Here is a 23,279-nt window from a genome sequence, read left to right as displayed (position 1 = left end):
AGTCTTTGGTTTTCATGTTTTATGGAGAGAGGTCAAAGCAGAAGGGGAAGTCAGCTCCATTAAGGGTAGAACTTGATTTTGACCCTAGTGTCTTAAGACCCAGTGTCTTGTCCCCAGTGCCTTGGAATCTGGGGAGTTATTTTCTTCATCTGCTTTTATGAACTGATTTTCTTAACAACCCACTGGGCTGGTTAAATAAGTTATTCTCTTCATGGCAATAAACTAGGAATGGATGGAACGAGGCTGCTAATGAAATGAATCCATTTGTGTGCAGTATTTCATTTGGACAGAGAGTGATGAGCAGGAGGGAACCTTTGGACTGGAACCTCGGGCCTTTCATGAATGTCGTTCCATCGCTAGAGTGGCTATTGCGGTGTGTGGGTGGTGAACAGGGACCCAGGATCATTGTGATAGGGACACAGCCTCAGGGACCAGAGGGTCTGTATCTGAAACCCATCTCTGCGGCTCTCTGGCTATGTGACCTTCAGCAGGTTATTCAACCTCTCTGTGCCCTGTTTCTTCATTGATGAAATGAGGGGAAATAGTCCTGTATCTGGGGCTTCCCTGGTGGCTCAGATGGTACAGAATCTGCCTGCCACGCGGGAGACCCAGGTTCGATTCCTGGGTTGAGAAAATGCCCTGGAGAAGGGAATGGCTACCCAGTCTGGTATTCCTGCCTGGGGAATTCCATGGACTAGAGGAGTCGGGCGGACTATAGTCCATGGGATTGCAAAGAGTCACACATGACTGAGCAAGTAACACTTTCACTTTCAGTCGTGTAGCCTGGGTTGTGAGGATGAAGTGACTTAATATGTGTAGTGTGTTTAAAAGTGCTGGGCAAGTGGTAACTATTACATACTTATTAATTACTATTATTATAGTAATAGTAATATTACTATAGTAATAATACGATAGTAATAACACAATAGTAGCAAGTAATAATAACAATATCCAGACCAAGCACTTGGATACTCATGAAATGTTTATTGAGCCCTCTTGATGTGCTAGATGCACTGCGTACGTTGGAGAGCAGAGTCCTTCACGTCTGCCCTCCTGCAGTCTTCTCCAGTGGAGAGGTGGCAGCCTAGCATTCACTGATCACTTTCTTTAGCCTGGTGCAGCGCTAAGTCCTTTTCAGCCATTGCCTCCTCTGAACTTTGCAAGCAGGTGAGAGGGCTGTCCTGACATGTCACAGCTGATGTGTGTGGGCTCAGTGGGGCTAAGTCACCTATCAGCTGTCACCTGGTTAATAAGCGGCTGGACTGGGATTCGATTCCATGTCACTTGGACTGAGGAGCCAAGCTTTTCACCTCTGTCGTAGGTCAGTTACTGGGAGGCCGACTCTGAGGCAGAGGGTGCAGGAAGTTTATCAGTTCAGTGTCAGTTCAGTCGCTCAGTTGTGTCTGACTCTTTGTGATCCCATGGACTGCAGCACGCCAGGCTTCCCTTTCCTTAACCATCTCCCAGAGCTTGCTTAAACTCATGTCCATTGAATCGGTGATGCCATCCAACCATCTCATCCTCTGTCGTCCCCTTCTCCCACCTTCAATCTTTCCTATCATCAGGGGCTTTTCCAATGACTTTGTTCTTCACATCAGTTGGCCAAAGCATTGGAGCTTCAGCTTCAGCATCAGTCCTTCCAATGAATATTCAGGACTGATTTCCTTTAGGATGGACTGGTTGGATCTCCTTGCCATCCAAGGGACTCTCAAGAGTCTTCTCCAACACCACAGTTCAAAAGCATCAATTCTTCAGCACTCAGCTCTCTTTAGAGTCCAAGTCTCACATCCATACATGAGTACTGGAAAAACCATAGCTTTGACTAGACGGACCTTTGTTGGTAGAGTAATATCTCTGCTTTTTAATATGCTGTCTAGGTTGGTCATAACTTTTCTTCCAAAGAGCAAGCATATTTTCATTTCATGGCTGCAGTCACCATCTGCAGTGATTTTGGAGTACCCCCCCCCCAAATGAAGTTTACAGGGCATGCTTTTGGACCAGCACCCGTGAGGGGTGACAGGGCAGGATCAACAGAGGGAGAGGTCACAACAGGGGTCTCAGCCAACTGCTTCCTCAAGGCATCTCCCATCCACCGGCCATTGGCTGTGTCTGCCCTGGGGAGGTGTAACCTCAGGTGGGGCAGGTCTTTCAGTGAAGGGACTGAACTTGTGAGCCATGAGCAGGATGGCGGCTCCCCACTTGGGCAGAGTTCTGTGAGCAGTAAGGATGCCAATCTGCGTAGGTGCCTAAGCCTGGACTTCGCTCCTTCACTTGTGTCCACACGAGTGACAGCAGGACTCTGACCCAGGGCACGGACCAGCTCGCAGACCAGAGAGATGAGCCGGATTGACGCTTCTGAAATTGCCGTGCGCCCCCACTACAGATAAGAGTTTCTCTCTGGCGACTCAGCTGCTGCTGAAAACCTCCTACCAGCCCAGCTTCTTCAGGTCGCTGAAAGCACCGACTGGTGCGCGGTAGATGTGTTTGTTCTCAGGCAGAATAGGAGCTCTGGCCTTCCAAGGCGGAGGGATGTTTTCTCTATAGCAGATTTTGCATGAGGACTGAAAAGCAGGCCGTTCCCTAGCACCGACAGATTAATTTTTAATGTAAACGAGCTCAAAGGGAAATTAGGAGAACTCCCTTGTGGGCAAGAGATGAAATCCGGTGGAGGGGGGCATGACAACTGCAGCATCATGCACCCTGGCCACCCAGGGCCTCGCTGTCCTCCCTTTTCCCTCTTTAAGACCGTGGAGGTTTTGGAATCCCAGGCAGCAGTCTTGAGAAAGACTGTAGCGGAGTGTCCTAAGCCTCATGTTCACTGCCTGGTGCATTCGGGCGTTCTGCTTCTCAGAAGCGGCCTGTCTGGGTGTCACTGACACACCTCGGTGTGGGCCCTAAAGACGACAGCAGGTCCCCTTGGTGGGGCCGCACCATGAGCCACCAGGGAAGGGAGAGCGAGCTGGCTGGCTCTGGGTCCGGGCCACAGGCCCCGTCCTCTGAAGGCCGTTGAGGAGTGTCCGCCCGGGGAGGGACCTCATCTCGTTACTGGCGGGAGAAAAACCATCGTGCTGAAAACCCCCATGTGTTTAACACTGTTTATTTTTTTGGGAAGTGTTTACAAAGTCATTGGCAGTCCTGAGTATTCCCCCATGGACTGTTTGCAGAAGGAGGCTCTGTGTGCTGGGGAGCGTGGGGAAGAAGAGACCGCTGTGTGTCCGTCTTCAGAGATTGGAAGGCGGTGGGGGCGTGGGGCGCCGACGCCGGGCCGCTGGGAGGAGTCAGGGGGGCCTCTCCTACCCAGGGTGTGGGAGCTGATGAGTGAGGGCGGCCCATGTCCCAGACTGGCCAGCCTGGGGGTGGAGGCCATCGCCCCGCAGTGAGGTCTCCCACCTGGGGGTCCAGGCCTGACCTTGCCGCTGCCTTAACCTGGGCGTAGCCCAGCCATTCTTGGCGCCTGCCTTTTCTCTTTTCCCCTGGTCTCAGGGTCTCAGATGCATCTCCTGTGAAAGTGCTTTGTGAGCCACACGGGGCTTGTGGGTGGAGGGCTGCTGGCATGGCCTCCATCCACAGAGGTTCACTGAGGCCCCGCGACTGGATGCTCAGAGGGAATCAGAGCTGGGCCCAGAACCCTGCTCATTCTCAAGGGGAAGAGAAGACCCAACCCAGGCCAGCCCCAGGAACCGGAAGCTCTGCAACCCTCTGGACACTTTTTAGGCCCCAACCCTAGTATGTTCTTCTCTGGCAGAAAGTGAGCTTCATCAGCATCACACAGCTTGGGTGACTCCAGAGGTTTTCTCTGAATAAGCTGGTCTGGCCAGTCCCGCTTCACTGTTCCTCATGATGAGATGTTCATGGTGCGTGAGTCAGTGGACAAAGGGCCTCCGTCTGAGTGATATTAAATGGCTATTTTTTTTTTCCTCGTAGGAAAAATATATATCATCATTATTGATGACACCGTGTCAAAGGTTGGGAAGTTATCGATCAGGAATTTGGGTCTGGGTGCCAGCAATGACAGGCTGCTCTGGCTGGCAATGTGGTCACCATGTGCACGACCCTCCAGGAGCCTCGGAACCCTGCTTTTATGGGGGTGGGGGGAGGATTGGAAGACAGGAGTGTGCCCATTCTTGGGGGCCACCAGGGATGAAATGTGACCCTTCACTTGTGTGTTGCCAGCTGGTGCGTACTCCAGGGGCACAGAAGGGCCAGGGAGTGCTTGGCCCGATATAGGCCCATCCAGGAGCCATCGGTCAGCTGTCCACAGCTTCGGCATCTGCCGGGGGGTCTTTCCACCAAGCATGGCTCTCTGTGACGGCTGAGGGGTAAGCAGTAGTAAGCTGGAAAGATGGAGGAGCTCCAGGCCTCTGACAGTCTGCACTTGACTGGACGGACCTAACCCCGAGGCTCCAGCTTCTGTGGGCCTTTCAGGCTTGGGGATCTGAGCGATTCGGGACCTGGGACCCTCTGAGGGCTGACTGGTGAAAGCCAACTCTCCCTTTGGGGTGATGACAATGTAGAATTAGATGGTGCTGGTATTTGCACAAGTTTGCAAACTACTTGTTGCAAAAACTGCTACATTGTTCGCTTGTTTAAAAGGGTGCATTTTATAGGGTGTGGATCACCTCTCAATTTAAACACAGTGTGAAAAAAATTCACAAAAGGAGGAGAAACCAGCTGTGGGGGGTGGTCTCACCGAACTAGCGACATTTGAGCTGGAACCTGTGGAGTCCGCGCCTAGAGGAGGGCCAGTCAACACACATGTCATCGTCTCAGAGCTAAATGGTAAAAAACGGTTGGAGTGGCCAGTGAGTGTCAGCTCATCCATGTGATGAGAGATTGGGAAGTAGGGACAGAAGCCGTGAGATACCTGGACCTCTGTTGTGCTGTGATTTCCAGTTGCCGAGCATGTTTTCTCTTCCTGGTTGTGCCAGGTTTCACCCTGAATATCTGCTGCTATATTACACGTGTGATTGCGTTTCAGTCTCCTGTAACTTATTAAGTAGTTCTGTGACAGAACTGACATTTGCTTTCAAATCACTCTACACCTAAAGCAATAAAAACTTCAAAACAAAACCCGCAAACCATCAGATGGTTAGTCCCCGACTCGGGCCAGCTGCCGATTTGGCTCCATCCCTAAAGTATGAGCCCAGAATCAAGTCCTGCTGGGTCACTGGGCTTTGGGGTCGGGCAGGCCTGGGTTGGTTTGGGCCCAGCCCTGGGGCCTCCTGGGCCCCGTGACCTTGGGAAGCATTGCAAGATTGGAGAGGACAGAGTGCATCCCAAAGGCTGGTTGTGAACAGGGAAGGAGATTGCATGTGTAGTGCTGAGCCCAGGGCAGGCCTCAGTAGCCAGATGCAGCCATGTAGCGGGTGGACACCAAGAAGATTCTGGGAGGCTAACCTGTATAGCCTTGGAGTGAGCCTGGCTGGAGGAGAGGCCCACGGGGTGGTGGCCGCCCCTGTTTTCCTGTCAATACACCCAACTCTGTTCACCTAGGCTCAGAGGAGTGCCCCGCTGTCGTTGGATGAATTCAGCTGTGACCTTCAGGTAATCCCCCAGATTTTACATGGTGAGACCTGCGAGCTCACTGCTGGCCACTCCTTTGTCCCCCCTGGAAAGAGACGTGATTCTTTCCAGAGGTACCAGGTTCAGCGAACCCCCTGCCACCTCCACTTTCATGCCCCTCTCCAGGAGTTCTGGGGTCCTGAGACCCCTGTCCTGCCCAGGAAAGACACCTCACACCCATAAGCAAGCCTGTTGTCCCGGGGCCGCCCCAGCAGCCTTCTAAAATAACCGCAGCACAGAAGGCCCAGAATGTCTTATATTTGGAATTGCTGTTGGAAACAGTTCTGGCCAAATGTAACACCCATCTGTGTGGGAGGGTCTGAGAGTCAGAAAATGAGGTGGTTCAGCAGGAGGGGGCTTGGCAGCACCAAAACTCAGGGCTGGGGGTGGGGATCAGGGTCAGCTGGCCCTCACTCGGCCAGGGAGGCCCTCGCCCCTGCAGCCTGGGCCACGCCCATCATGCCGGACGGCCCCGGTTGGAGAAAGGTTTCCCGTATCAAACCCGGCTTTCTTCCTGAACCTTCTGCCCAGGGGTCAGTCCTTCAGGAATCTGGGGCCTGCCCCCTCCCAGCTCTGAATAGCGTCCTTCCCGCTGAGTCTCGCTTCTCCGGATGAAGTGACTGCTCCCCCTTCGCTGTCTGGCACCCAGCCCTGAAGGCGAGTGTCCTCTGGGGCTCTGACCTGGCCGGGCGGCGCAGGGCACCACCCTCCAACATTCTCAGTGCCCGGCCTTTATTAATGTAGCCTGAGCTGCTCGTGTCCCTGCAGCTCTGTGATGACTCATTATGCACTTATGTCAGCTAAACCCCTTGTGTAGTTTCCACGTTGGCCTCTTTCCTCTACATCATCATTGCACAGTTGGTTTTTAAAGAGTAAAATATGGATATTTAGGTTTATTTTGTTACGTTCCCACTTGTTATTTGAGTGTGCCTGTAACCCAAAGTGGGGTCTGGCTGCTTGCCGCTCAAAAGCCAATAAAGAGGCAAGGTTAGTGGAAAGGAAAGTTTATTTTGGATGCCGGCAACTGGGGTGGGGGGCAGTGGATGCTTCTCCAAAGGCCCACTCCCCACCCCCTACTCCCTCCAATCAGGGGGCAAGAGCTTTTATAGATGGAGGGAGGGAGGTTCGTGCAGAAACAGCACGGTCAGCTCTGACAGTCATCTGGAAGTTGGGCACCGGTGATCTGACCAGTGTCATCTTGAATGTTTTAGGTACAGTTAATCTTCAGTTCCAGGGTCAGTTCGTTCCCATTTTCTTGAGGCCAGTTCTCAGACTTCCAGCAGCTTCTGTCATGGCGACGGTCTGGTCATCCTGTAGTTAACTTCTTCCACCTGGGGGAGGTTGCAGTCTCTACAAGACAGATAACAGGGTGCAGCTTAGAGTATCATCTTCAGCCCTTGAGGAGGAACTAAAGGTCCTTGACTTCATGACTACATTCCTGTTATCTAATTTTGTTGAACTATTTTCCTTTGTCCCTGCATTTTCTCACTTCTCTGATTAAACTTATTCTTTGGCTAACGTTTTCCCACAGACAAAGGCAGATGGAGGACATGGTGGGAAGGACCACAGTGTCCTGCTCTGGTGTCTTGAGGTGCATTTGGAGCCTTATTCTTGATATATCTGTTCTCCTTCTCAACGTTTTTTGAATGGTCTCAATGCATCCAAGTGGCTGGCACTCTTCCAAGATCATGATCTGACTCTTTCTCCCCAGAGAATAGTTGTGGGGAATCACGTGCTTGAGCTAAGTCGCTTCGGTCGTGTCCGACTCTGTGCGACCCCGTGGACTGGAGCCCTCCAGGCTCCTCTGTCTGTGGGATTCTCCAGGCAAGGATTCTGGAGTGGGTTGCCATGCCCTCCTCCAGGGGATCTTCCAACCCAAGGACGGACCCAAGGTCTGACTCCTGTGTCTCCTGCTTTGGCAGGCAGATTCTTTCCCCACTAGCACCACCTAGGAAGCCCACTGGGAAAATCATAGTATTGTTTATTCAAGACAGTCTTATCCCTGATTCTTCAAGGGCACTCAGATAGTGCCCTCTGGGGAAGTAAGGGTCTTGTTTTTCTTGTGCTCCTTCTTTCTTTGCAGAGGAGCTGGCCACACGGCCATCATCCTCCTGCACACACAGGTCACTCTTCAAGGGTCTCAGGGTGAGAGAGAGGTGCTAGCAGAAATGACTCCTCAGGAATTTGGTTTCGGGTCTGTATTAGTTTCTCAGGGGGCTCTTGTAACAAATTATCACAAATGTGCTGGCTTGAAAAAAGACATTTATTCTCTCATTGTTCTAGAGGCCAGAGGTCGAAGTTAAGGTGGTGGCCAGTTTAGTTCCTCCTGGAGGTTATGAGTGAGGGTTTGTTCCACTGGTCACCCAGCTTCCAGTGGCTTCTGCAATCCTGGCATTCTTATCTTGTAGGTAACACTTGAGTTTCTGCCCCTGTCTTCATGTGGCCTCCTCCCCATGTGTTCCTGTCCTCGCCCCTTACAGGGACACTAGTCCTTGGATTTCAGGCCCACCGTAAGCCCGAGACGTTCTCACCTGGCAGTCTTCACCATAAGCAGAGACCCTATTCCTGAAATAAGATCCCATTTGCAGATACCTGTAGTCAGGAGTTAGGCATCTTTCAGGACATCTGTAGACTCCAAACGGGCGCAGGGAGGTACTCTGCTCAAATAGGGTGTGAAGTACTTGTTACAGACATGCATCTCAGCACGTGTGTGGGCTCCAGAGAAGCCTGCTGCCCACCCTGTGTGCAGATCCAGGGTCCCTGGGGGACTGAGGGGAAGGAGAAGTCTCCCCTCACCCTGCCCAGGAAGTGGGCCTGGCCTGGGCCTAAGGGCCATGAACCAACCTGATTCACAGAAGGTGGGGTCCTGAGCTCATTCCACTGCACCCCAGGCAGATGGAAATCAGTCTTCTCACTTGGGCAGGGCTGGACTGGCCCAGTTGGACCTGAGGACATGTCCCAGTTTGTCTGCTGGAGTTACTTCTGGATCTCTAAAGAATTGTATGGAGTCAGCAGATTCTTCATGAAGTTACTTTGTGTTTAAAATTAAGCCAGGTTTTAGAGACTCTTGTTTTATTTATGAGCCCCCCCCCCCCCCCCCCGCCCCAGTCTACAAGAAACGTTATTACCACAAAATAAACTCAGCGTGGAAAGCCTGAGCCCAATCCCAGGGTTGGGATTTTTGGTGGCAGTCGATGTGATAGAATTCCAGTTCTGTCAACTGAAATTTAGATGGTTGTGTGGGAGGCCTTGCTAACGACTCTAAACTTGAGGTTCCTATTGAAGTCCGGATTCTGATGACAGTCTCAGAGGTGTCGGTCACTTCCCACTGGCATCTTTCTTGGGCAAAGCTGTAAATTAGCAGCACTCATAGGAAGCGGTGTGGGCCCGGAGGGACCTCCAACAGACTCGCTACAAGGTGCCCAGTTGTGTACCGCCCAGCTGCACTTTGAGCTCCACGCAAATCTGATTCTGGGCATTTATTCATCAGCTCTTAGATTATTCTGTGGCTGAGCCTGCAGTGACAGGTGCCGTGTTTCAATCTTGATGGAGGTCCTGTGTTTGAAGAGGGAAAACCGCACAGCTGATGTGGGGGCCACTTGTAATCGACAAACGCTGTGTCATCGGGGTCCTGTATGTGGCTGAACACGGATCTGGGGAAGATCTACCCGCCAGCGCTTGAGCATCTCTCAGGACTAGTCTTGAAGCAAGGCCTTTTGGAGGTGTGGCTGAGCAGGCCGAGATGTACAAGCACCTTCCCTCCACCATGTGTGCGTGGATTCTAGGCAGTCTGTGGGCAGGTTCCAAACACCCCACTGCTTCTCCGCGGTGTTCTCTCTGGACAGTGGCAGTGGGTGATCTCTGAGGAGCCGTGCAGAAGGCACTGTACCAAACGCCAGAGGGGGAAGATAATCCGGTCCCTGAGAAGCTGCTCTGGTTGTCAGGAAATCTTTGGATTTCCTGGTGGCTCAGATAGTAAAGCGTCTGCCCACAAAGCGGGAGACCTGGGTTCGATCCCTGGGTCGGGAAATGGCAGGTCGATCCCTGGAGAAGGAAATGGCAACCCACTCCAGCATTCTGGCCTGGAAAATCCCATGAACCGAAGAGCCTGGTGGGCTACAGTCCATGGTGTCGCAAAGAGTCAGACACGACTGAACGACTTCACTTTCTTTTCTTTTCACTAGTGGGGGGGAGAGGTGCCGGGGAAGGGGTGTCTGCAGCCCACCTGTGCCCTCTAGGGCACTGCTGTCTCTGCAGGGTCGGGGGGTGGTGAGGGTGGCCAACGGCCATGAAGGAAGCCCTGGGTGTGATCAGCCGTGTACAGCTACTGTCCCCAGACCTGTGGGACCCCAGTAAGGTCTGCTGTTTCCTTCACTGGAAAGAGGGAAGCCAGGTTGGAGACGCTGGGAGAGTAGTGAGTATGGAGCCCAGAGGGACAGAGGCGTGCCACCGCCGAGCAGGGAGCCAGTCTGCATCAGCCTGGTTTCCGGGCAGCCCCGGGCTGAGGATGCGTGAAGGGTATGGGCACAGGGCGGGGCGGGGGGCAGGAGGTGTGTGTTGAAAATGGCGTGAGACAGAAACAAAGGGGGAAGTTTTGAAAAACCAAAAAAGAAAAAAAAGGTAAAGACTTAAGCTCTCTGCCAGCAGAAAAAGGAGAAGAGGTGAAAAGAGGTGTAGAAGCTCTCAACTTGGAAATTCTGTTAAAGCAAAAAATTGCTGGGGCATTCCCTGGTGACCTAGTGGTTAGGTTTCTGGGCTTTCACTGTTGTGGCCAGGCTCAAACCCTGGGTGAGGAACTGAAAGCCTACAAGCTGCGTGGGACTGCAAAAAAAAAAAAAAACAAATTTACTCTACAACAATGGAATCTGTTTGTGTTTGGCTGCAGTGTATATATTATCTACTTTTATGAATGTTCAAAATCTCCCTAATTAAATAATTAGAGAAGTGCCATAATAGATATATTATCTGATCGCATCCAATATAACTTGATATGTCTATGTTTTTAAAAAATATAAAATATGCAGATATATGTTTGAATGTGCACTGAAAATTTCTGGAAGGATGTATGAGAAACCGATAACAAGGCTCACCCTTGAGGTCTATATGGATTACCTCGTCATGAGGAAACCACAAGGAGTTTTCCTGTTTTACAGATGAATTGAATGCTATACCCATCCTCCCCACCATGACTTAGAGTATAGGACCTGGGGATCAAAAGTTAAAGGCCACAAGGGAAACTGGGGCTGAAGACTTGAAAACAAAGGTGTGCTCATTATAGTGTTATAACTTGTTTTGTTTTACTTTTATTTTATTTATTTATTTATTTTTGGCTGTGCTGGGTCTTCGCTGCTGCTCAGACTTCTCTCAAGTTTCGGCAGGTGGGCGCTCCTCTCCAGGTGGGGTGTGCGGGCTTCTCCCTCTAGTTGCTTCCCTCCCTGCGGAGCTTGAGTCCCGGAGTGCACAGGCTTCACTAGTTGCAGCATGTGGGCCCAGTAGTTGCAGCTCCCCGGCTCCAGAGCACAGGCTCAGGAGCGGTGGCGAACGGCCCAGTTGCCCCGTGGCATGTTGGGATCTTCCCGGACCAGGAATTGAACCTTTGTCTCCTGCATTGTTAGGCAGATTCTTTACCTCGGAGCCGTCAGGGAAGCCTGTTCTTTTGTTTATTTGATATAAGAAAAGAATTATCCCGTGGTCAAAGGAAATATCTAGCTGTAGCATTAACGTCCAATAAAATATATTTGCAGAAAGAGAAAGCATAGTCACTCAATCGTGTCTGACTCTTTGTGACCCCGTGGACTGTAGCCCGCTGGACTTCCTTGTCCATGGGATTCTTCATGGCAAGAATACTGGAGTCGGTTGCCGTGTCCTCCTCCAGGGGATCTTCCCAACCCAGGGATAGAACCTAGATCTTTGGCATTAACTATCTGAGCCACCAGAGGACTCTCTGGTACAGATGATTTGTGGAAAAAGAAAGAAAGAAACGTTATTCTGACTCTTGTTAAAGAATGATATTCAGGGCTATAGGTGTAGGGACCGCTGAAGTGGGATCTTGCAGTAGGGGAAGGAGATTGGGGTCAACTCCAGATACAGCAAGAAACGGTGGGAATTTGTGGCCAAGGAGGATGTGGGTTGGCGGATGGGAAGCTGAGTAAGAGGAAACAGCAGGGGTAAGGGGAGAGTCCAGCTAAATGGCTAAATCAACCTGGCAGGATTCTTGTTAAAACTCGGGGATGCAGAGACAGACGGGGAAAGTCTAAAAGTCAAGGCTGAGCTGGGAAGAAGGCCCAGGGGAGCCTGCGAACAATTTGGTCAAATAGAGACACTGTCAGCTCCTGTGTGAAAACAGTGTCACACGCATGCCGTGGGATCTGGGTGAATAGCTCCATGTGCGTGGTCACACGTGGAGGTCTTCTGGTGTCTGCATGCCATTCGACCTGGGGTGGGGACGTTTCTACATTGTGTTAAAAATAGGTTCCTATCAGCCTAGAAAGATACATTTCATAATTTTGCTTTAACGTTCAGAGTCTGGAATCTCACACAGAACTGTAATACTGGCAGAGCGACAGCTGTTCTGTTATTGTTGCCACGAACAGAGGAGAGAGGAACCGGAAGGGGCATAAAATTTTCATGGCCTCTCTGCTCTTGTAGTCTTTGTAATCTGGTGGTGTTTCAAAGTTCACTCATCGTGAAAACCACCTCAGCCCAAGGTGCCTAGAAAGAACCAAAAAAAGAGGAAAGCACAGAAAAAACGAATGGGGGCTTGTCTGGGGCCAGTGTAGACCGGGCCTGCATCCAGGAGAGCCTGGGTGGACCTGTGAAGGGTGGGGAGATCATCCAGGGCAGGGGCAGTTGGAAGCAGCTCGTGGGCTAGTGAAGGAGAGAGCGGTGGTGTCTTAATGAACCGAAGGAGGTAACATAATTGCTAGTTGATTTCCATTGTCACGCAAATGGTGCGATTTCACATTCCTGGGGGGTAAAAAGATCCATCTGTTTTATTCACAGGTTGTACTCCGACTATCTCTACTTTGCAAGTTCGAATAAATCTGCAGATGACTTCCATGAAAAAGTGACAGAAGCTCTGCAGCTGTTTGAAAATTGCATGCTGGATTATTCATTGCGCGCCTGCGTCTACAACAACACCCTCAACAACGCCATGCCTGTGCGTACGCGGAAGGGCTGCTCTGCGGTTATTATGCCGGGGCATTGTGGATCGGGATTTTAGCATTTAAACAGAGAAGCGTTTTAGTGTGCAAATGCCTCTCCCCACGCCTTTGATCGGTGGCTAATGCCAAACAAATATTCATGGATGTAAAAACTATAAAAGCTGATGGGCCCTTTCAGCTGGCACCCTGCTTTCTTCCTCACTGATGGCTCAGTTGCAGTGCTCACCCCCCCACCCTGCGAAAGAAAGAGGGTGCATTTAGGAAGATTATTATTTAGCAAGGCTCTGAAAACACACCCTGCAATTAGGACTGGCAGACGTGACGACCCAACTCTCTGATTGTCTTAAGAGTGTTCTCTCGAATGCTGGATTGTTTTGTTGGTTTGAAAAATTGCCCACCAGTGACTGTCAGTGCTTCTCCGACAGAGTCTTAATGGAAAAAATTTTTCCATTGATTCCTCTTCCCTTTGCTCTCATTTGCCTTCAGGAATGTAACTATACGTTTCTTGTTGTCTCTGTTGGGTCTCCCAGTCGTGTCTGACTCTGCAACCCCATGGACTGAAGCACATCAGGCCTCTCTGTCCACCATCTCCCGAAGTTTGTCCAAGTTCACGTCCCTTGCGTCGGTGATGCCATCCAACATCTCATCCTCTGATGCCCTCTTCTCTTCCTGTCCTCAGTCTTTCTCAGCATCAGGGTCTTTTCCAGTGAGTCGGCTCTTTGCATCAGGTGGCCCAAGTATTGGAGTCTCGGTCTCAGCATCAGTCCTTCCAATGAGTGTTCAGGGTTGATTTCCCTCAAGGCTGACTGGTTTGATCGCCTTGTCCCCCCTTTTTCCCATGCAAAAGAAGCTGTTACTGGTGAGTTTGGCACGGGGTTGCTGAGGGAGGGTTTCCTACTGCACCGCACCCTGGGTGGTCCCAGGTGCCTTCTTAGCAGGTCTGCCACAGTGGTGAGGCTCCTTCAGCCCCCGCGTGTGGGCCACAGGTGTGCTCCCCTGAGTGTGCCACGTGCTAGATCTGCTTGAGGTGGAGGCCGGGGAACCCCCAGGTGTGATGGGGTTCGAAGTCAAGAGGTTCACTCTCTTTTCTTTGTTGTCTAGACTATCTTATCCGACAGTGTTGCAGGAAGGGGGCTCTCGTCTAACACTTGGAAATGAATGTCCAGGGAGACACACATGCAGACAAAGCAAGAGACTTTATCGGGAAGGGGTGCCCCTGGGGCGAGCAGCAGGGTAAGCGAACCCAGGAGAACCGCCCCGCCGGGTGGCTCACAATTTTAGGTTTCGTGGTGATGGGGTTAGTTTCCAGGTTGTCTCTGGCCAATCACTCTGACTCCTTCCTAGCTGCTGGTGGGTGCATGGCTCAGCCAAGATGAATTTCAGCGAGGAGAATTCTGGCAGGTTGGTAGGACATATGGACTGGCATCTCCTCTTTTCTTAACCCTTCCTGAATTATTCTGGTTTGCGGTAGCTTGTTCGTTCCGCATTCCTTACCACATGTTCCTGACCTATTGTTAAGATAGCTCATGCAAGTGGCTCCGATCTTGCCTGGCCGGGGCGGGCAGTTCCCATCAGGGTCTCCCCTAAGAGCATGACGCACAGAGGAACAGGTAGGATCCCAGGCCGCCCTGCTGGCCTGTGTAGTTTTGCAGGGAAGACGCACACAAAGGATCAACACAGAATCTGGCCCCTGAGCCCGGGAGCCCGTCCCGCCTGCCTGCCCTCCCGCTCCCCACCTCCCACCTCCCTCTCCATCACTGCTCTACCACCTCACCCTCCCCTGCTGGGTCCTCCTGCTTCAGAGCAGGGATTCACAGGTGTGGTCCCTGGACCAAGAGTATCTGCGTCCCTGGAGACTTGTCAGGAATGCACACACTCAGGTTGAGCCCCAGACTCCAGAATCAGGAGCTTTGCGGGGAGCGAGGGCGGATCCATCTGCCTGTGCAGCAGCCCTCCAGGGGGTGTGTTGGGCGCGCGTCTTGGGGACGCCTGGTTCCAGAGCCTTCTCCACTCCCCTCCCTGGCACGTGCTCCTCATCCTTCGAGTCTTGCTTTAATCTTGACTTCCGTTCTTTCTCCTTCCACGCCATTCGTTTCCCTGCAGCCCAGATTACAGTTGGCCGTTACAGAGGCAGTGCTCCTGTCGGGGGAGACCCTGCACCGCCCTTCTCAGCTCTCTCCCGGCCTGGGGTGGGGCGACGGGTCCTCAGGGTGAGGGCCCAGCTTCGGGACCAGGCTCTGGTGAGCGTTCTCCAACTGACCCTGCCAGGCTCCTCGCCCTCCCTGGGCCTCTTGTGTTTCCACTCAGAGCTGGCTAAAGCAGATAACCTCAAAGGCTTCTCTCAACTCTAACATTTTTAAGTTTTAAACATATTGGGCACTTCTCCTAAAGACTCTTTTTTCATCCCCACTCCACTTTGATTCTCTGATCGGCACTGGGGAAAGATGAGGGGAAGGCTGGCGTGAGCCTGTGTTAGGTTTGTTAGCAGTGATGCTCCGTGAACCAGAAACTGTCATTTGAGGTGAGCCGTGCTTCCCTTGACTGGTGAGGGGGCTGGGAGTGGGGGGTGAGGGGTTGGAGTGAGACAGGAGTGTCCAGTGGCCCGGGAAGGATTGCCCAGCCCTCTGCCCGTGCAGAGCCCTCTCAGCTTTGTTCCCTGCTTGCCCCAGACGGTCGCTCTGCTGTTGACCAGCCCTCCTGGGAAGGTGGGCTTGGCTGCAGGAGGCCTGCCTGGCCCAGTGCAGGGGGCTCCTCCCATGAAGGCACAGAAGCACTTTCCGGGAAATGCTGTCCCCTGTACCCGGGTCCAGGGACCACTGCGGCTACTTTAAATCACCCCCGTCCTGCCACAAAGGCAGGACCTTCTAGAATCTTCTAGGAGGTTCTCAGCGAAGGCAGGTTCTCTGGAAGAGATAAACCTGGTCACGCTGGTCCTCTGTGGGAGGGACAGACAGACTGAGGATGGAAGGCTCTCGATGACTTAGCAAGAAGCTGTGCTCGCAGCGGCTGTCTGTTTTGGAGGTGACGCATATGTTTATTTCTGAGGCTGGCACGTGCCCGTTTTCTCTTTATTTCTGGCCCAGCTTGAGGTCTTTTTATGAGCTGGTGTCTGAGGTAGCCGCATCCTGAGGGCTGCAGGCAGCTAATGAATTCTGGAGATAGCTTTCCCACCCCTTCAATGGTTTTTCTCCCTCCACCATCTCCCACACAATTAGAAGAACAATGAAATAGAAAAAAGAATAGCGAGGTATGATACCAGTTAGTGTCTGTACATATTTTGTCAAGCGTTTCACCGTCTTATGGTCATTACCGTGTTCCGTGTGGGAGCGCCAGGGCACTTAGCCTCATGTGGGGTGACGGGATAATGACTGGGATCCTGGTCCCTGCCCTGGAGGTGGTCACGGTCGAGCTTGGAGGGAGCGGAAGTAGGAGGTGAAAGTGTCTGCGTCAGGAACCAGGACTGGATGCTGGGAGGTGCTCCACGTGGGAGGGAGTGAGCTGGGGGACCAGCTAGGCCAAGGACTTTGCACACGAGGAGAGCCAGGCAAGGCCAGGCATCGTGCGGGGAGCTCACCCTCAGAGACTCGAGGTGGGAGCAGCAGGGGGCTGGGACTGTGCCCGAACAGAGACGAGGCACAACCAGAGGCCGGACACAGAGCGGGGTCCCTGAGTGGGGGGCACGGGTGGGAGTGCTGGAGAAGGGGGGGAACCGCAGAGCAGAAGGGGAAGGGTTTGCTGTTTTTCTGGAGCTTTGCGAGGCCAACTGTGAAGTCAGAGCAGTCTCCAAGACTACTCTCCCTGCTGACACCACGTGCAAACTGGGGGAAGTCCCCCAAAGTACCATCAGGTTCTGTATTTCACTGGAAGGATTCACAGAGCACACGGCTGTTACACTCGTGGTTACGGTTTACAGCAGGGAAGGGACACGGATTAAAGTCAGCCAAGGCAAGAAACACGTGTGATGGTACACGCAGCATATTGCAGCCGGGGACGCCCACCCAAGCCTTTGGTGTCTGCAGCGTTTCTCAAGGTTCCATCACCTACTGCCTGCCTGGCTGACCTTTACCCGTTCAGTCCCTCTTGGAGGTCAGACCGGTTCTGTGAGGCCCAAAGCCCCCATCCTAACTCATGCTGTTAGACTATCCAGTGGCCAGGCCTCCCCCCCACACACACAGGCAAGCGAGATACTCTCATCAGGCAGGACTTCCCAGGTGGCTTTAGGTGGCCTCCCAGGAGCCAAGGACAAAGGCCAGACGTCTCTGTGGGTCAGGTTAACGCTCCACCACACACGCTTGAGTTTGGCACGAGAGAAGGCACAGGAGAAGGACACGGAACCCGAAGTGCAGCTGGGCAGGAAGGGCTTCGTACAGCGCTGCTCAGACGGGGACTTGCGCACAGCGAAGGTCACGGACGTCCGCGTGGCGCCCGGCACGTGGCGGTTCCTCCTGGGGCTGGTTGCTGGGGCATTTGCAGCTGTTTCTCACGGCTGTTGTGTGCTGCGCGTAGAAGCAGAGGCAGCTGGGTCCTGTGTAAAGGACATCTCATGCCCTTACATGTGGGGGTAATGTGGGGGTAACCTTGGCCTCGCCCTTCACCCAGGTCCTCGCTATGAGATGTCGTGAAGATACCTACAGGGTGGTTCTAAGGATGAAATGGGACCCTGAGTGTGGGAATCCTTTGTGCATGGGACACAAAGGCCTGCACGGGGCAGCAAGCATGAGTGATTAAAATCCAACTTCTAGGGACGTCCCTGGTGGCCCAGTGATTAAGACTTCGCCTTCTAGTGCAGAGGGTAGAGGTTCGATCCCTGGTGAGGGAGCTAAGATCTCACGTGTCTTTTGGCCAAAATGTAAAAACAGAAGCAGTATTGTAACAAATTCAATAAAGACTGAAAAAGTTTTTAAGTTCAGTTCAGTTCAGTCTCCCAGTTGTGTCCAACTCTTTGTGACCCCATGGTCTGCAACACGCCAGGCTTCCCTGTCCATCACCAACTCCTGGAGCTTATTCAAACTCATGTCCATTGAGTCGGTGATGCCATCCAATGATCTCATCCTCTGCCATCCCCTTCTTCTCCTGCCTTCAATCTTTCCCAGCATCAGGGTCTTTTCCAATGAGTCAGTTCTTTGCATCAGGTGGCCAAAGTATTGGAGCTTCAGCTTCATCATCAGTCCTTCCAATGAATATTCAGGACTTACTTCCTTTAGGATTGGCTGGTTGGATCTCCTTGCAATCCAAGTGGCTCTCAAGAGTCTTCTCCAACACCACAGTTGAAAAGCATCAATTCTTCGGCACTCAGCTTTCTTTATAGTCCAACTCTCACATCCATACATGACTACTGGAAAAACCATAGCTTTGACTATATGGACCTTTGTTAGGAAAGTAATGTCTCTGCTTTTTAATATGCTGTCTAGGTTTGTCATAGCTTTTCTTCCAAGGAACAAATGTCTTTTAGTTTTGTGGCTGCAGTCACCATCTGCAGTGATTTTGGAGCCCAGAAAAGTAAGTCTCTCACTGTTTCCATTGTTTCTCCATCTATTTGCCTTGAAGTGATGGGACTGGATGCTATGACCTTAGTTTTCTGAATGTTGAGTATTAAGCCAACTTTTTTACTCTCCTTTCACTTTCATCAAGAGGTTCTTTAGTTCTTCACTTTCTGCCATAAGGGTGGTGTCATCTGCATATGTGAGGTTATTGATATTTCTCCCAATAATCTTGATTCCAGCTTTGCTTCATCCAGTCTAGCATTTCGGTCCACAGTTTGCTGGGATTCCTCTCGCTGTTGGTTTATAGTGTGTAATGCCTGTAGAAAAGCGTCTACAGTGTTGGAGGAATCACCCCTGAACTAACGCCGACCTTCGTGCTCGGTCCTAGGTGAGGCTCCAGGTCGGGCTGTACGCCGTGTACCTTCTAGACTGGCTCACCGTCTTTAACAAGGAGCAGTTCCTTATCCTCCGCCTGGAAGACCACGCCTCCAACGTCAAGGACACCATGCACAGGGTCTTCCAGTTCCTCAGCCTCGGTACGAATCTCGAGCTGGACACCCACAGAACGGGGCACGAGTTCCATGGGCACCCACCTGCCGGGTCCCAGGCAGACTCTGTGAGCCTGGGAGGGCGGGCCTGGGCTGGGAGACCCATGGGTTAGCGCCTATTGGGAAGCACCAGCTCCAGACGGGGCCTTGTGTGCAGTGTGGAGAGGGGGTCTCTGGGGAGGAAGAGATGGCCACTCGTCTGGGAGCTCACGGTCCAGTGGAAGGAGAGGAGGGAGCGAGGCTTGAATCGCCGAGTGACTGACAGGGTGACATGCGGGGGGGGTGGTAGCGTCCTCATACACGTGAGATCCTTACACGTGACTTGGGGCCCAGCTGCTGAAGGGATCTCGGAAGGAGTGGTGTGAGCTGCACCATGAGGATGGACAGGGTGTCCTGGCTCTCTTGCAGAGGCCACAGGGCCTGGAGGAGAGGATGGACAGGTCATCGCTTTGTTGGGACCCCTGGAGGCAGAGCCATGTGGCTGGGTTTGGGCTCCTGAGCCTCTAGGGTGGGGGACCCTGCCCCCAGCCTTGGGAGACCGTCCGCTCAGGTCCCTAGTGGCACTTCGTGGCAGCAGGCCGACTCGTTGGCCCCAGTGACGGCTGGTAGAGGCGTGTACACGGGTGCAGGGTGCTCCCCAGCGGACGGCACCCAGGGCCCCTCGAGAGGCTGGTGGCTTGCACATTCCCCCTCCGCCCCCCACCCCGCCCCCAACCCCAGACGCCCCTGCAGCCCTGTCTGATGAGCTTGCCTGGGAATTTTGTCAACTGAGTATTTCCTGAAATCCATTTGCCCACCGCTGGGACTCAGGACCCTTTTGTCATTTGATTCCTTTCTCCTTTTCTCAGAGACCTGGTAATGTGATGGAGTGTGAATACTTTTCCCTTTTAAGACCTGGAACTGTTTTTCTTTGATTGGGCCACCTGCAGACTCTGGCACATTTCAGTAACTTGTCTTTGGTCCCTAAGACGGACGATGGCAAAGGCCAGTCTGTTCCTTCCCTGTCACGTAACCCAGGGACACTGTGGGTGTAGTTTTTTGTGCATGGGCTCAGGACTTCAGCCTGACCCCGAGAGCCCCGGGGCACAGAGGCTGAGCAGGGATCCTGGAGGTTAAGCCAGGGAGAGACTTAAAGTCCTGAGCGCTGGGGGTGGAGGCGGCACCCTTGTGTGGCAGCACCTGCTGGCTTGTTCCTGGGCCTCTCCCCATGGACACCCCTGCTGTGGGTGGGGGTTCAGCCAGTGGGGGGTCCCTGAGCACAGGTGGCCCCACCCCTCCCCCCATGATGACTTCACAGCAGGACACACAGGGTGAAATGTGGCCCCACCACGAGGCCCTCCGCAGCGGCCTGGAATAGAAATGGTGGAGGCAGAGCTCGAGTGGCCGGTTACAGAGCATCTCCATGCAGGGACTGTGTGTGGCAGGTCACAGTTCTCCAGGCACAGGCCGCTCCTCTTTATGGGGCCTTGGAAATGAAACCAGGAGGCGAGGCTGCGCCCAGAGACCCAGCTGTACTTCCGGGGGGGCGGATAACACACCAGACCAAGCAGCCTCTCCTGGAATTTCAACCTTCCTCCCTCAGCAACTCCAAATGAATCCAACCAAAGAATCTGAATCTCCAAACACATTCTTACGGGAACCTCCTGTCTCCCCAGGAAGCATGGCCAGGATTCTCTCATCAGAGTTTCTTACGCCACCCTACCACCTTGCCTCACAGGCTCTTTCCTTTTCCAGGGCCCTTAAGTGAGAAGCAAGAGGCCTTGATGACCAAGAGCCCGGCGTCCAACACGCGGCGTCCTGAGGACCGGAATCTGGGGCCCATGTTGCCGGTCACCCAGAGGCTTCTGCAGGACTTCTACGGGCCTTTCAACGCCCGGCTGGCACAGGTCCTCGCCGACGAGGCCTTCTTGTGGAGGAAGACGTGAGGCTGGCTTCCCGGCGCCTGCAGGGCATGACTTCCGTGGTCTGAATCTCTTGGTGGGGAACCCTTGCGTTCGGAGCATGGAGGAGACCCCCCCTCCCCGGGCCTGTGTTTGTGGAACCCAGTTCCGAATCCTTTGTGACGTCACACAGCCCAGCAAGGGACCCATCGCCAAGCCCTGGATGGAGGCTGTTGGAGATTCCACTTGGAAAGGGGTCCCCTTCTGCTCTAAGAGTGTCCGGGCTCCGGGACGAGGCAGGCGGGCGCTGGGCAGGGGGCGGGGGGGGGCAGGAGGGTGCTGGGTGCGGAGTCTGGGCTTTGACGATTCCGGAATCCACTGGCAGCCCCACCCCAGGGCTGGCCAGGATACACACTACACATTCAGCTCCAAAATCCTCTGTTTAGGTCACTAAACCTCATGATGGCAGAGAATGGAGGCTCTTTCATTTTTTTTTTTTTTTTCGCCTTTTACTCCAAAGTCAGCCCTTCTGTCTGTCTCTTCAGATATTAACCCCATCAACTTCACTGTTTACGAGAGAAAAAGACACAAGCCCATTTTGGGTAGCACGTTCCTGTCTCCGACCTCCTCCCCTTCTGTCCTCGTGGACTTTACTTACTTAATGTTTTAAAAAGAAAACGAATGTATTTAAAACAAACCACTTTCTGCATTTCACTGGCTGGAGCTCTCTTTTTCTGTCCACGTAGATGTTTTCTCAAGAGTTTTTCTCTTTTTTTTTTCAATTTCTAACTGGAGATATAAAATTTAAAAATCGGAAGGGAAATGGTCACTGTTAATGCCAGACTGAGCGCCCTGAAGGAATCGATGGAAAAATCTGTGCATCTTGGCCTCGGCTGTGCCCCCGAGGGCCTCAGAGAGCTGCCCGAGTTGGGAGGTTTTAGTTCCGGGGGCAACAGGCTCCACTGCTCTGGCTTCCTCTCTAGTGAGCTTGTCAGCACCGTCTCCTCCGTACATGGCCAGAGGTCCTTCCTCACCCAGCAAACTGCAGAATACCTGCTTCCGATCCAGAAACACGCACGTGAACTCTGCCTGGGCCGGACGAGCTGTGCTGGGATTCCATATGAGAATGCCGGGAGCAGATCCTTGACAGACCTTTCTGGGCCACTTGGCAGCTCGGTTCGCTGTCAGATGGGCTGACGGTCTTGCTGTTTCTTGGAGGTGATGGGAAAGATTGAACACCGCCCTTGCACACAAGCCCCCAGGCGGGACCCCCAGCTAAGCTCTGCACACGGTTGTCAGTGGAAGCTTCTGCGAGTCAGAGGTCTGCAGGTCGAGGTGCCGGGCACACCACCAGTCAGAAAGTGCAAAGTCCTCCACGTGCAGCCGCCACGCATGGGGCTGAGGATTCACTCAGCTGTCCCATCCCTACTGCCGTCAGAAGTGGGATGCTCCGTCCACTCGAAGGCACGCAGCGGCCTCGCCCAGGCACGGCCGGGCTGTTTCTGCTGTGGAGGAGCCTGGGTCCTGAACACCAACTTTCAGGGACAGACCCCCCCCTTCCTCTCTCTCCATGGCATTCAGAGCAGCAGCCCACAGGAGCCCCGGCCTGAGCACAAGGTTCTGCAGGGAGATGTCACTGGTGCGTACGTGTGTGTTAATTTGCAGCACAGGCGTGCGTGTGTGTTTCTCAGTGGGCTCCCTTCAGTTCTGTTGCCTGTCAGCCCCCTCTGCTCTGGACTCAAGCCCCCTTCATGGGTTCGTTTCTCTGCCAGTTCTTCAACAGCTTGTCAGTTTCAGCCCACGTTTTGCTCTTCGGCGCCAACTGTGGTCACAAGGACTTTGCTTACACACCCCTGTGCATGTGAACAACATGCAGCATAATTCTGCTTCTTACAGAAGTGTTCACCCAAAGTCTTATTTCCAATATTATTTGGTTTACTATACAAATCTTTCTACAGACGCAGGCCCATCCTTCGGTGCCGATCAGCACCGTCCACGTGAACCCGGTTTCTCCAGGGACCTTGCTCCGGAGGGCTGTCTGTCTTTCGCCTTTGCTTTCCTCTGCTCTCTCTTGCTCGTGAGGCCCCTCTCCTGGTGACGGCAGAGCTGCCGTTTTGAGCGGTGGTCCTCGAGCCCCTCATCCCAAACCAAAGTGAACCGGAGCCTCTCTCATGACCTGAATTACTTTGTGTCCCCAAAGCTGTGCATCCGATGGTATTAAATTGTACCCCCTTCGTCGCGTTAAGGTGTGTTCATGAACCACCCTTGTGCTGTCCTTTTGTTAATACTGATCGTAATTAAACGTGGGCCCCGGAGGGCACGCCCTTCCTCCTTAGCCGTCACAGCACCTGTGGGAGCGTCTCCGCCGAGCCCAGGCGCAAGAAGGAACCACTGGAGGAGCTCAGCGTCTCACCTGCTGCACTGTGAACGCTGTCCGCAGGGGACCTGCCACGGGCGGTGATGGTGAGAGAGAGGATGCGGACGTCCCCAGGGCCCGCGTGGAGCCGGCGGAGGGTGTGAGTCAGGGCAGCGAGGTGCAGCCCCGCCCACAGACGGGCCTAACGTCATCTTCAGACATTCAGGTTTGAAGCTTGGGGGATCAAAGGTCCTGCTGCTCCCAGCAGACTGCTTTCCTCAAGTCTC

General features: G+C 53.1%; 1 protein-coding gene across 5 annotated transcripts in view; it reads left to right on the top strand.

Moving 5' to 3' along the window:
- CHST15 (carbohydrate sulfotransferase 15) overlaps positions 1-22,895 on the top strand; it is a 77,456-nt gene extending 54,561 nt beyond the window's left edge. For all 5 annotated transcript variants that reach the window (XM_020870703.2, XM_070470379.1, XM_020870700.2 and 2 more), the window contains exons 6-8: positions 12,565-12,721; positions 18,597-18,744; positions 20,491-22,895. In XM_020870703.2, coding sequence (XP_020726362.2) covers positions 12,565-12,721; positions 18,597-18,744; positions 20,491-20,681 — 496 coding nt within the window. In that variant the 3' untranslated portion in view covers positions 20,682-22,895. The remainder of the gene's footprint in view (positions 1-12,564; positions 12,722-18,596; positions 18,745-20,490) is intronic.
- The last annotated feature ends 384 nt before the right edge of the window (positions 22,896-23,279 follow it).

The sequence above is a fragment of the Odocoileus virginianus genome, chromosome 7 (assembly GCF_023699985.2).
Source record: "Odocoileus virginianus isolate 20LAN1187 ecotype Illinois chromosome 7, Ovbor_1.2, whole genome shotgun sequence".
Classification (NCBI taxonomy): domain Eukaryota; kingdom Metazoa; phylum Chordata; class Mammalia; order Artiodactyla; family Cervidae; genus Odocoileus; species Odocoileus virginianus.
The sequence above is the reverse complement of the archived record's forward strand: the minus strand, read 5'-3'. Positions and strand labels throughout refer to the sequence as shown.